Raw genomic sequence first — 13,862 nt, forward strand, 5'->3', positions numbered from 1 at the left:
GTTTTTTTGTGTAGCCATGGCTATTCTGGAACTCACTCTTGTAGACCAGGCTGGGCTCAAACCCACAGAGATCTGCCTGCCTCTGCCTCTTAGTACTGGGATTAAAGGTGTGCGCCACCACACCTGGCTGCTATGTACTCTTTTAATGTTGGTAAGTCCTTAACATTTTTCTGTTTCCCCTGGCTTTGTAATCCTGGAATTAAATTCAGCTGATTGTGGCTGTTATTTTAATGGGGTCACATACCCCTTTGTTTCTAACATTCTGGGTTGTAGTTATTAAGATTTGTCTTTTATTTTGATTTATGTCCATCTGTGTGAATCTGCATATATGTATGAGCATGTGTGTATGGGTGCTGCCAGAAGTCAGAAGAGGGTGTTGGATTTCCAGCAGCCCATGAAAATGTCCCCAGGAAGAAGTGTGTAAAGATCCCTCACTGTGGTTGATTTTAAGGTTTATTTTTTAAAATATTTTATGGATTGAGTGTGTGTAGCACATCCATGTCTTGTGCCTGATGAGGATGCTGGATCCCCTGACAACTGGAGTTACAGTTGCCTACTACCACGTGGGTGCTGGGAACCAAACCCAGGTCCTTTGTCAGAGCAACAAACGCTCTTCCCCACTCAGCCACCCGGCCAAACCTGACACAGTGACAGCTTACAGGTGTGATTCCTGAGTGTATTCTAGATCATTCCTCCTTCTGAGATGGGGAGGAAGTCAAGAGAGTAGCAGGTTAGGAGCTGAGAGAACCCACTCAGAACAGGGTTTCTTTAGTTCTAATGGAGACTGTAGAGAGTTAGCTGATCAAATCCCCAGTCTCTGGTGTTTCCTCAGGAGGCACACATGTGAGCTGACCTGTGACAGATAGCCTGTGATATCCTTATGTGCTTTGTAGAGACCGCTGAGAGCCACACTCTAGGTGGTAGGTCATCAAACATTCAGCTGGCCCATCGTGCTGTGAGTGCCAGGTATCTGATGGCCTGAACGCCCTCCTGTGTGCTCTCTGGCATCTGGCTCCCCTAGATAATAATAATAACATGACCAATAAGGAGGAGATGATGGCAAATGATTGATTGGGGAAAACCCTCGGCCCTGATCTAGTATAGAGGATCGATAAAGAGGCTAATTGCTTGCTAAGCCTGCTCACTGAAGGGGTCAGATTAGTCTGGGAGGTCAAGAGCACATGCGTGAGTGGTGGCCTTTCTTTGTGTGTTTCCTGCGTATCATGAGCCCAGCCGGTGCCAACACTGGAACTGATTTTGAGAGAGATGTTGGTTTTGTCTTGCTGAACAGGTGGCTTTTGTTTGACTGCTAATCACCTGAGGTCTCGAAGGCTGAAATGCCCAGGCTCTTCTGCCTGGCGTGCAAGTGCTTTCCTGAAGCTTGTCTGCCTGTGCACAGCCTTCATCTGGGTGGTGGTGTGTAGAGAGACCGTCTTACTGAGGCAGCTCAGTAATGCCGTCTTTTGAGTTTATCTGGGTAATTGGCACAGAACTGGGAGCCCTCCTCATTTCCCCAGGGTGACTGGAATGGGGCCCTGTCGTGTGAGGACGGGAGGACTTCTTAGCTGAGTTCTCTTGCGCCTAGACCTGCCAGTGCAGTGTAGTGGGGCTCACTGTCCACAGCCATCTTCCTTTGCATCATCAGTGAATCTGGGTATCCCAGGTCAATTTCTTTCTTTTTTTTAAAAAGATTTATTATTTATTATGTATTCAGTGTTCTGCCTGCATGTATCCCTGAAGGCCAGAAGAGGGCACCAAATCTCATTACAGATGATTGTGAGCACATGTGGTTGCTGGGAATTGAACTCAGGACCTTGGAAGAACAGGCAAAGCCCTTAACCACTGAGCCATCTCTCCAGCCCCAGTCAATTTCTTAGAGTTTTAATGTACACCTGTAAATGGTGATGTGTCATCTCCAGTTAGAACAAACCTGGGGCTGGGGACACGCACGACTCAGTGGTTAAGAACACTTGCTGCACTGCAGAGGACCTGGGTGTGTTTCCCAGCACCTGTGGTGGTGGTGCAGAGCCTGGGCATTTCAGTCTTTGAGACCCCAGGTGATTAGCAGTCAAACAAAAGTGGTAGACAGCTGTCTGTAACTCCAGCTTCGGGGATCCAGCGTCCTCTTCTGGCCTCGTCAGGCACCAGACATGTATGAGCTACAAACATATACACTTGGGTAAAACACTCAACCCATAAAACATTTAAAAAATAAACTTTAAAATCAACCACGGTGAGGAAATCTTTGATACACTTCCTGTTTCTGGGGACATTTTCATGTCTGTAACGGACACTGTCCTTCTTCCCAGGTGTGTCATTAGTGAGACAGGACAGTCTCTTCCTCCTCCCCACCTAACTACAGTTAGTAATGTCTGCTCGAGGCAGAACGAAGTATTTTTTCCTGGCTGCTGGTCACACTTGTATTCTCAATTTGTAGGTCCTGCTGCTGTGACCAGCCAGTCTCCAGTTCCCTGTAAACTCTGTATCCTCACAAAGGTGGTGTCGCTGTGCACAAAGGGACTGTGTCCCTACCCACTGCACTGGGAGCTGCTCCTGGGGACGCAGGCCTTTTGTGGCCTCCAGTGTGGGGGCTGGGCAAGTGCTAAGTGAAATAGGGCTTGCCTTCAATTTTCTTCGACTTGGAATTTCCTTTAACGTATAGATTCTTCATCATGGATCGTCTTTCAACCAGACATCATTATCAGTGCAAGCCAAGGTAGGTCTGCATAGCAAAATGTGTGCTGACTTTAGATTCATCACCGCCATTGCCGCTTCGGTTTGAATCTTCGAAATGACCCCTCCCTTCAGTCTTGAGAATAGGATTGCATCTCACCTTAGACTCACGTCTGTAGGTTCATTCTTTTTTCCATGAGTATGTGTGATTCTTACAAGTAAGGTGACTGAGAGTGGCCAGTCCCCTTACATTCCTGTGGCCATTTCAGAAAACTGCCTTGGTGAGTGTGTAGAAGGAGCTGCGGGCAGGCCTGCTCTTCGTCCCGCACGGCTCCCGCACGGCTAGCTTGACACCCGAAATAACAACACACAAACTGTATTCATTTAAACGCTGCCTGGCCCATTAGTTTCAGCCTCTTCTTGGCTAACTCTCACATCTTGACTAACCCATTTCTAATACCAGAAAGGATTCTAGTGTACGTCCATCTTGGGCTGGAGCTTCATCGCGTCTGCCCTGGAGAGGAGCGGCATGGCGTCTGCCTCACTTCCCTTCTTCCCAGCATTCTGTTCTGTCTACTCCACCTACCTAATTTTCCGACCTATCAGGCCAAGCAGTTTTCTTTATTGATTAACCAATGAAACAACAGATTGACAAATGACCTTCCCACATCATGAGTGGTCCGCGTTCTCATCCCTAACTCCACCTCCCCATGGACATCTGTTTGTCTTCACCCCTTATTTCGTCTTGCTGGTGAGCCCTCCTTCAGCCTCTTGTCTCTTCCTGTGTCTTTGCATTTGAGAACGCTGAGTTAATCTTTAGTCACTTTGGGAATTTTCCAGCCTTATCCTCTGGCGGGAGTAACGAATTCACTTCTCTTCCATACATTAACAACAGTGTCAGATCTTGGAAGCTGAGAAATTGGTCCCTCCAATTATTTTTGATGTGACATACCTTTCTCCCAAGGAACTCTGAGAAACCAGCTCGCCTGTTAGTCCATGCCTAGGCTAGTGAGTGGATAGCAATCTCACTATTGTTTGGGCCTCACCTCTGCATCCATGAGTCAGTACAGAGAAGGAACTAAGTATGCCATCTACAGTGATGGCCCGGGATGGGCACGTTGTAGGGAGTGGAGTGCTGTCCTTGTCTCTATGGAGATAACACTGGTGTGCCTCTAAATGCAGTTTGCTCAGAGCACGACTGTCAGTTCCTCCAATCTGCCACCGTCCTGAGTGTCTTGAGTGTTGGTTAGGAAGACAGGGATACTAACTGTGTGTTTGAAGAGGTCTGGGGTGCTCTTTGTTGGCTCTGGCTCTGGCTTGCACTGTGTTGCTGAGCTTGCTGCCTCTCAACCCCTAGGTTACCTCTGGAACCTCCAGGTGAAACTTCAGCCCATAGTCAATCTCTTGCCAGATAAAGGGAGGTTGATGGACTTTCTTCTCCAGCGGAAGGAGTGCAAGATGGTCATCCTATCTGTCTGTTCACAGAGTAAGTGGACTGGTCCTTCCCACAAGGCCTGTGCTCTCACCACCATCCTCTCCCTATCTGCCTCCTGAGTGCTGGGACTGAAGATGTGTACATCACTGCCCAGCCTACCACCACCTTTAAAAATATAGTTATACCTGTGTGTATATGTGTATGGGCACGTACCATGGTACACAGTTGGATGTCAGAGAATCACTTAACGGGAGTCTGCTCTCCTAGCATTGGGATCCGAGATTGAACTCAGGCAGTTATGCCTGGTGGTGGGTGGGTGCTTATTGCCTGCTGAGCCATCTCGCCAGGTGCCCCTACCCCCATCTTTCATCTTTTGCACTTAGGGCTGTGTATTTGAAGGATGGATTACTTAACCCTTCAGAAATACTGGGAAACGCACAAATGATTTGTAGGCAGGTGGCTTCAGGCGAGATCTGACTACACACCCAGTGCCCTCTAGTGACACCTGCCTTGCTTGCTTCTTCTCGTCCCTGAAAGGGACTCTGACTGCGAGGTATCAGTCCTCTGAAACAACATTTCTTTGAAGGTCCTTGAAGACAGGGTTTGCATTGGTCACCTTTGCGAGTCCTTGTCACCGTCATACTGAGATTCTGATTACACTGGGTCTGACGTGTGTGTTGTCCTTTCTAGTGCTGGCCGAGTCAGACAGAGCCACGCTGCCCGTGATAGCCACTGTTTTTGATAAACTCAACCATGAGTATAAAAAGTACTTGGATGCTGAGCAGAGCTACACCACGGTGAGTGTCCAGTGTCTCCCCCATTTTGATGGGTTTGTTTCGTGACCAGATTTTAACGAGGACTGTGAGCAGAGGTTTGAAAATGTCCATTGGAGCCTGGATCACTGTTGGGTCACACCTGAAGGCCATGACTGTCCCTCCCCCAGAGTCCACCAGTAGCCAGTAGTTCAGCAGGGAGGGTTAGGGCCTTGTGAGCATCTCCCACATCCGTGATTGACTGCTGATAGGTCCAGTGCAGTACAATGCAGCTGTTGTGGGATGCTGGCAATAGCTGTGTCAAGCACTATAGATAGCAGTTTGCAGCCCTTTCCCTGTCTTCTGGCTTTTATATCCTGTTTCCTCTTTTGTGATGTTCTCTGAGCCTCAAAAAGGGATGAGTATTTGACAGTCAGCTGTCCTCAGTGTCTTGAGCAGCCACATCTCTGCATTCATTGGCAGGACCACAAGAAGGTTTATCCTAAGATTAGCAAAAAAGGGTATCCTAGAATGCTGCTGCCATCAGTATCAGAGGCGTTGGTTAAGTTCCTAGCACTGTGTGTTTCAGTTAGTAGACGTCAACACGTTCAGTCAAAGGTTGGGGGAATTCGTGTGGCTGTACAGCACTGCGTACTTCTGGTTTCTGAAACAAGGACATTTGAGACAATAGGAGACATTAGTTCAAGGATGTGATTACCCACAGAGGACACTGCTTTGGTTGAGGATAAGGGGTCTGATAGACTGCCTCAGGCAACTCTGTCCCTGTCCTGTGTCAGCCCTGTCTGGTTGTGTCCTGGGCTGCGGTCAGTGGGTTTGGGCCTCCACACTGTGATCATGAGGTGTGAAGAACAAGCCATCTGCACTGAAGTTGAGCGTGCTCACTAGGGACACACAGCTGGAGCAGCTCTGCTCAGTCACCACTGAATCCCCATCACACTGGGCTGTGACTGTGACCTAGACGGTGCTGGAAATGTGGAGATGGGTGAGGCCCTGGGTCCATTTCAAACACTACAAAAAGGAATCAAAAATTCCAACATAGACCAAGTGCAAGAGCCATTCCTTTACTGTCTGGTAGAGCTTCGTAATCGATGGTGCAGTGGCCAAGAGGAACAAAGAAAGTCAGGTTGGTTCCAAGTCTCCAGAGGTTAGAAAATGTGTGATTGTGGCTTGGTTATTTAATCTGATCACGCACGAACCCTGGAGTGTTTGCCAGAACTAGCTCTGCTTTGCAGAGTTGTGTCTGGTCTGTCCCGGGTCTTGCTCATGTTCGTTTGGGTAAGGATTCAGCCTCAGGTTGACTGTAATGGGACTGTTTCTGTGGACGGTGACTAAGGGCACAGCTTGTCTCACTTCAGGCAGTAGAAGCAGGGCAAAGCCGGAGCAACCCACCTCTCAGAAGGCCGGTGCGGACCCAGGCGGTGGTGGACCAGTCCGATGTATACACACACGTGCTGTCGCCGTTCGTGGAGAACAAGGTGTGTTGGGCTCCGGGCTCTTGTGGGGCAGCCACAGGATTCACTGTGATTAAACCAGCAGTACTGCCCCAGGAGAGGGCCTGGGGCTGTCCAGTGTGGACGGTTCACAAGGGCTAATGCAACTCCAGCAGAGCAGAACACTGGACCACTTTACTGTGGATCACTGGGCTGCCTGCAGCTTCTTTTACAACTGAGAAGACCCCTTCTTCCTCCGTAGGAGATGCCGCACAAGTTTGTGATAGCTGTGCTGATGGAATATATTCGTTCTCTGAACCAGTTCCAGATCCCAGTGCAGGTACCTTCAGAAGGGTATTTGTATCCTACATTAGGGGAATCAGGTCAGGACACCGCCAGCCTAAGACGAGATGGCTTTTTCGTGTGCAGAATTCTGGGTGTTTTTTTTTTTTTTGGTTTTTTCGAGACAGGGTTTCTCTGTGGTTTTGGAGCCTGTCCTGAAACTAGCTCTTGTAGACCAGGCTGGTCTCGAACTCACAGAGATCCGCCTGCCTCTGCCTCCCGAGTGCTGGGATTAAAGGCGTGCGCCACCACTGCCCGGCTTTCTGGGTGGTTTTTAACATGGCAGTTGTTTTTGTGGGGATGGAAACGTTGGTGTTGGTGGAGAACACTGTTACAGCTAAACTATGGCCTGGGAGGGAGTTCAAACTGTTGCAGCCTCAGCCAGCCATGGTGGGCGACTTGGTAATGTCTTTTACCTTTCTTGTGTTCCTAGCATTACTTACATGAACTTGTCATCAAGACCCTTGTCCAGCACAACCTCTTTTACATGCTCCACCAGTTCCTGCAGTACCACGTGCTCAGCGACTCCAAGCCTTTGGTCTGTACCGCTGGTTTTTCTCTTTGGTAGTCACTACAGCCTCCCAGTGGTGGCCTTTCAACTGAAGGTGGTTGGAACCCTGTCTTTCAGGCCTGCCTGCTGCTGTCCCTCGAAAGCTTTTATCCTCCTGCCCACCAGCTGTCACTGGACATGCTGAAGGTAACTGTCTGCCACAGCTTTACATGTCACCAGCATCCCTTCCTGTGGCTGCCCTGACCTCCTCCTTCCTCACTTGCAGAGACTCTCAACAGCAAACGATGAGATAGTGGAAGTTCTTTTATCCAAACACCAGGTGTTGGCTGCACTAAGGTTCATCCGAGGCATTGGTGGCCATGACAACATTTCTGCGCGCAAATTCTTAGATGCCGCCAAGCAGACTGATGACGTCATGCTCTTCTTCACCATATTCCGCTTCTTTGAGCAGCGGAACCAGCGTCTGCGAGGGAACCCTAACTTCACACCAGGTGGGAGAGGCCCGGGGTGACCACAAACAACAGGAGCAACTTCTGGGTGGGGACTTAGGAACGTTCCCAGCAGCCCACCTCACCCTTAGCCTGGGGTCTCTATTGAGTAGATTCAGAATGCTGATGCTCTCAGCAGAGGATTGTTCAGGGCTGAGGCATTGAGGCATCTCAGACATACTGTATATATGATCTTGGAGTATCCCTTAAGAAGAAAATAGTGATAAAGTAAGACGTGAGGGAGAACAAGCTTGAGTTACTATATGTATACGTGTGTGTGTGTGTAGTGCACATAGCGTGAGTGACAGGTCACAGCCACCCAGTAGTTTAACACAGGGCAGCTGGCTGAGGTTGAAGGTAGGAGCTCTGCAAAAAGATTAGTGATCTCAAAATTTAGGAGGATGAGGTATTTTATTAAAGAAAAATAAGTTAAAACCCAGTATATCAGTATATAAGCCAGGAGCTTTTTGTCTGCATTTCCTTCCACGCCACACACCGCTGGCTGGTGACTGAAGCCATCCTCCCTACAGGAGAACACTGTGAAGAGCACGTCGCCTTTTTCAAGCAGGTTTTTGGAGAACAAGCTCTGATGAGGCCTACGACATTCTGAAGTCCCTTGACAGTTTTTAATATAAAAATGTACAAAGTTAATTTATTGCATTAATAAAGCTCTTTAAACTACAAAATGTTGTAATAAAGTACCTACAACATTCTCAAATGTTGCTAAAAATAAGCTATACAATGTGTGTGGTGCTGACTCCTGAAAAGAGGAGACAGCACATGGACTGGCTTGTCAGAAGTGTGATTGGGTCGCATCCACTGTCCTTCCTCTTGCCCGAGACATGGTTTTTTTGCTGTAGGGCTGACGACTGTCACCTTCAGATTCCATACTACGTGAGCTCCTGAGTTTAAAAGGTGAGTGGGCTGCACCTGCCACAGCTGTGACGCAGCCCATTGCCTGGGAACAACCAGCACCCAGCACGGCCTGGACAGTGTGGCTGTCCTGCAGTAGACTTGACCTATCCGTAGACGAAGTCACCAAAGCCCACTACAAGGCTAAAAATTGAGGAGCCGTTCTCGCTCTGTCCCTTTGTATCGATCTTGAGTGGTCTGTCTTTTAGCTTTAGTTACCGACGGTCCTATGTGAGAAAAGAAAAGAAGTATAAACAATCTAGGTATAGAAGAAAGCCCTGGTTCTGTTGATTTTTTTTTCTATTTTGTGTGCAGGTGTTTTGCCTGTATGTATGTCCATGCATGACATGTATGCAGCGCCCCAGAGGCCAGAGGAGGGTGTCAGTTTCTCTTAGACTGGAGTTAGAGACAGTTGTGAGCTGCCATGTGGGTGCTGCTCGGGATCAAACCTGGGTCCTCTGGAAGAGTGCCCAGTGCTCTTAATCACTGAACCATCTCTCCAGCCTTCAATTTTCTGTTTTAATGCTTCAACTTCCTAACAACGCTGAAAGGTGAATCACTCTTGTTCTCTTCAAGCAGAGGGCATTTGGATGAGGTGGGATCACCAAGAGCAGCAATAGCATTTGACAGGCTCTGGACAGTCACCACCCTGGACTGCTGGGAGGGCTGGCTGTTTCCTCCTTCATCTCACGGCAGCAGCCAGTCAAGAGTTGACTTCAGAGTAAACAGGGCAGTTAATTTGGCTAACCATGAAGTCCTGGGAAGACTTCATTTCTTCCTTGGATAATTTTGTATGCAGTATCAATTATCAAGTGGCCATCAGTGCAAATTCAAATACAAAGGAATGTTCAAGATTAAAAATTTCTTTTTGGCCGGGCGGTGGTGGCGCACGCCTTTAATCCCAGCACTTGGGAGGCAGAGGCAGGCGGATCTCTGTGAGTTCGATACCAGCCTGGTCTACAGAGCTAGTTCCAGGACAGGCTCCAAAGCCACAGAGAAACCCTGTCTCGAAAAAAACAAAACAAAACAAAACAAAAAAAAATTTTTCTTTTTGAGTCAGGGTCTTTCAGCCTAGGCTGGCCTTAAACTAACTGTAGATGACCTTGAACTCTGGATCTCAACCTCCACCTCCCAGTGCCGGGACTGCAGGGTTGTGACACCGAGCCCAGAAAATATGATTTTCTTTTAGCGCTCTTACCTACGTAGCTGAGCAAGACGGGGAGAAATATCAGCCCGTGAGTGGCTCCGAGTAAGACCATGGCTAAGTACATCCTGAAGTAAAATATTTCAAAAATCTGAGATTTGGCAAAGGCCAACACCACAATCCCTCCAAATTTTGTAAGTGTGATTCCACTGAATACCTGAAGAGGTAGAAATGACTTGTTAGCCTGTTAAACGAGCACATTTTCACACAAGCCTGCCTTAGCTGTGGGCAGCTGCAGAACTACTGAGACACTGCTGTGAGCCTGGAGGAAAGGACTGTTTGTCTGCACGTATCCAATGTGTGGAGGCTGGAGGCTGACTCTGAGTGCCTTGCTCAATGGATCCTAATCTCACTGGAATTGGAGCTCAGACAGCTGGGCTGGCTGGCCAGTGAACTCCAGGGATCCATCCCTCTCTGTCCATCAGAGCTGGTGTTACAAACGGGTACCTCTGTGTCCACCTTATGTGAGTGCAGGGATTCAAACTCGGGTCCTCATGCTCATGTGGCAAGCACCTCATTGGCTGAACCATCTAGTCATGGAGAAAGGGTAAAAGCAATGTGTTTCCAAGACAACTGTCTTCCGTTCCTCAACTATAATGGCCTTGGCTTTTTGGTTCAAATCAAGCAGTATTTGATCTTAAGACAGAAACTAAAAAATTAAAAGGTTACAGTGTGGGGATGGGCAAGCAACATGCATGTGCTTGGGACAACACTGTGTAGTCATTTCTTATAACAAGCACAACAGACCTGCTGAGACACCTTGCTGGCCTGGGAAATAGTTTAAGTCTCTGACATCACAAAGCAAATGCTTAAATTTCCATTTTACTGATATTCTCTATAGCAGCAGAGTGACTGATGGGGAACAGGGATAAAGAACTGCATCAAGGACCTCCAGGAATCAACTTCAGACTGGAGCTCAGAAGAGCCTCGCTGTAGCCACAGTGCTGACTTTACTGTCTGCTCAAGGTGTAGCTAGCTATTTAGTCAACTGTATGAAAATCTGTCATTGCTGGGAGCTGTCATTTAAGGAATGGATCCAAATTCTGTTTGTGTCTCTTCCGAGAGGCACCCCCATTGCAGGCCCCACCCACCCCAGGGCCTAGTGTACTCACAGAACTACCCATGTGGGCCAGCGCCTCTTCCGCTCGGCTCACTCGGCTTCCTTTGGTACTCATGGTGAATGCTCTTGTTATATGGCTGCAGAACTCCACAGAAATGCCACAGCTCTGAAACAAAGCATTTCTGTAAGAACAGATCTCTTTCAGCTGGAAGTCCTGAAACCACAGCAGGACACTCAAGTGCTCTAGGCGCTGCCTGACTCCACTTTTCTGGAGCGACTTGGTTTTGTCTAGGGATTTCTGGGAACTTTTCATGGTTACCTGTCCTTCCCCACTAAGCCAGCACACCGTCACGCCTTCGTCTGGACCTGTTACCATTCTGAAGTTGTTCCTATTTGAATGTTTACCTTTCATTAATACTCTTTCAAGCTCACATCTTCAATACTTTCTTTTTGTTGTTTTTGGACACAGCGTTTCTCCACATAGCCCTAGCTGTCCTGAAACCTCTGTAGACCCGCCTGCCTCTGCCTCCCGAGTGCATACATCACCATGCCTGGCTACATCTTCAGTACTTTCTAACTACCTGGCAACTGTATGGGAAGCCCTGCAGAATAACCTGGTAAGTAAACCTTGGATATCTTAATGTCATTAGGCTATAGGTTGTTTTTTTTGTTTGTTTTTGAGACAGGATATCAATTTGTAGTCCAGGCTGGTCTGGAACTCACTGTCCTCTTGAATGCTGGGATGATAAGCATGTGCCATCATACCAGGTCACGGGGCCACATTTCACATCAGCACCACAAACTACACTGCTCACTCTATAGCTGCAAACGAGAGGGGAGAAGACTGCAGCCGTGAACTCGCGAGCCTCCTGCCTCAGCCACCCGAGCTGGGACTCCCAGCTCAGATACTGAGTTTCTGCTCCCAGATGGTTTCCATGCTCCCCGGGCCCTGCCTGACTCAAGCCCTCATCCTGACTCTCCCTGTGCACTAAGAGCAAAAGGCAGCCATGATATTTCAGCCCCCTTCAGAACTTATATGAGATCCAAGAACAGTTCGTTCAGGAGTCACAGGCGCTAGGGACAAAATAGAACTGGACTCACCATCACCAAGTTGACCAAGGAAACAGCGTTTAGACTGATACCCCACAGCCACATGACACCGAACATGTTGACCAGGATCATAGCTATGGTGACACACATGATGACTGCTGACCACAACTCACAGCCCAGAATCACCAAGGTCACCAGAAATATGGAGCCCAGAGACACGCTGAGGTTAAAGATGGTATCATCGATAATGGTCAGGTACTGCTCGTAGAAGACGTAGAACACACTAGGAAGGACAGTATTTGGTTAGAGCTCCTCGCACCCTGGGGTCTTCCTCTTTACCCCACCACCCTACAAAGCGGGAAGACTGTTGAAAGGTGACACCCCAGACAACCACTGAGATTGGTATGATGATCCCGGAGCCACCCAACTGTCTTTCATAGCCCTTGGCATCCAAAGCAAGGTCCAAAGTGACCCAAGTGTGTGTTTACATAGTTCTCACTTGTAAGACCAACTCCTGCTGCTTTACAAACACTTCCAAAGAATTCTACTGGCTGCTAGGAAAAGGAACACCACTTGGGGCTGCTCTGGGAACCAACCTGGGCTGTGACAGAGTTAGCTCAGCTCTGCCTGAGAATTAGGACACACTCTGAATGGCCACACAAAGAAGCTGCCATTCTTCAACTGACAGCACGCTTATGCTCTGAGAAAAACAATCATTTGTCTGTTCTGCCTTCCTTATTTCTCAAGGAAAAGGCAGCAGCAGCAATAGGGAAATAAAAAACTAACCCAGCAAATGAAAAGTCTGTATCAAAGCACTGTCCCAGGTCTTGGGCAGGGATCCCTGCCAGCTGCTGACTGAGTGACTGGCATGTCCTTGTGCAAGGCCTTCTCTCCTGTGTTACTTCGCCATGTGTCTCTCTGGGCTGGGACAGTGCACCAAGATCTGCAGTCCCCAGATCCACAAGGTTCTGGCCCTGCTCACCTCCAGTCCCCCTCACACTCCACCCCTGGCTAAGGGTAAAGCAGATGTCAGAAGGAGAGCGAGGAATCTGCGGCCCACCCACCTCATCCCATATAGCCCTCCCTGTTTTACCTATATGGGAATACGCGGTAGTTACTCCCCTTAGAATTCATGGTTTCTGTGATGTTTTTAGCTACAAGCTGGGCTTTTTTCATGGCGTCAATGTAGTCAGCAGAGGTCTTAAGTACAGTGTGGTAAGTCATGAAGTAAGTGGCCCCAACATAAGTGTCATCTCCGATGATGTTAACAGCAGAACCATAGGCAGCATGTCCCCTGAGGAAGAACAGGGGTGTCAGCACGGTTACAGTCCCCTGAGGAAGAACAGGGGTGTCAGCACGGCGATAGCTTAGAGTGGAAGGGGAGAATTTGAGCACTTCAGGTGAGGTGAAGGCCCCTGACCACCCCTCTGTGAATGAGCATACCAGCACATGCCCATGGGCTGGGAGTGTCAAATGGGTCAAGGCCAGTGAAGTGCTTGGCATGACACTGTACAGTGATATTTTGTTTATGATCTAACAAATAGAGCTTGCCCGAGGATCAGAGCACAGAACTAGCCACGGTAGTTAGCCTTAGTGGCCAGGCAGTGGTGGCGCACGCCTTTAATCCCAGCACTCGGGAGACCACCCTGGGCTATATGGAATTGATTCAGTCTAAAAGAGAACCAGAGCTCACACAAAAGTGATCCCAATAGTTGGGATCCCACACCTTTAATCCCAGCACTAGGGAGGTGGAGACAGGAGCTCAGTGCAGGCAGTCTGAGGACAGGATCGCCCTTCATCTGAGCACTGGAGAGGGAAGAACTCTGGCCACTCTGCTGCTCTGATCTTCAGCTTTCACCTCGATACCTGACTCTAGGTATTTATAATTAAGAACAATTAGAATTCATGCTAAAGATACTCCCTTTAGCTAATACTTTCTAACTGAATTCCAAAGAATTCCCATGCTTTCATGAAGAAAATTCCA

The 13,862-nt window shown here is 48.4% G+C and overlaps 2 protein-coding genes across 2 annotated transcripts in view; one reads left to right on the forward strand and one right to left on the reverse strand.

Moving 5' to 3' along the window:
* The window catches only part of Rmc1 (regulator of MON1-CCZ1), a 26,323-nt gene extending 17,953 nt beyond the window's left edge, over positions 1-8,370 (forward strand). The window contains exons 11-20 of the mRNA XM_005355763.3: positions 2,438-2,482; positions 2,663-2,716; positions 4,031-4,159; positions 4,799-4,905; positions 6,237-6,356; positions 6,574-6,651; positions 7,087-7,191; positions 7,282-7,350; positions 7,430-7,655; positions 8,183-8,370. Coding sequence (XP_005355820.1) covers positions 2,438-2,482; positions 2,663-2,716; positions 4,031-4,159; positions 4,799-4,905; positions 6,237-6,356; positions 6,574-6,651; positions 7,087-7,191; positions 7,282-7,350; positions 7,430-7,655; positions 8,183-8,262 — 1,013 coding nt within the window. The 3' untranslated portion in view covers positions 8,263-8,370. The remainder of the gene's footprint in view (positions 1-2,437; positions 2,483-2,662; positions 2,717-4,030; positions 4,160-4,798; positions 4,906-6,236; positions 6,357-6,573; positions 6,652-7,086; positions 7,192-7,281; positions 7,351-7,429; positions 7,656-8,182) is intronic.
* Npc1 (NPC intracellular cholesterol transporter 1) overlaps positions 8,051-13,862 on the reverse strand; it is a 47,519-nt gene continuing 41,707 nt past the window's right edge. Inside the window, exons 21-25 of the mRNA XM_005355762.2 lie at positions 12,972-13,172; positions 11,930-12,161; positions 10,881-10,994; positions 9,763-9,925; positions 8,051-8,791 (exon numbers count right to left, since the gene is read on the reverse strand). Coding sequence (XP_005355819.1) covers positions 8,709-8,791; positions 9,763-9,925; positions 10,881-10,994; positions 11,930-12,161; positions 12,972-13,172 — 793 coding nt within the window. The 3' untranslated portion in view covers positions 8,051-8,708. The remainder of the gene's footprint in view (positions 8,792-9,762; positions 9,926-10,880; positions 10,995-11,929; positions 12,162-12,971; positions 13,173-13,862) is intronic.

Source organism: Microtus ochrogaster, chromosome 18 (genome assembly GCF_000317375.1).
Source record: "Microtus ochrogaster isolate Prairie Vole_2 chromosome 18, MicOch1.0, whole genome shotgun sequence".
Classification (NCBI taxonomy): domain Eukaryota; kingdom Metazoa; phylum Chordata; class Mammalia; order Rodentia; family Cricetidae; genus Microtus; species Microtus ochrogaster.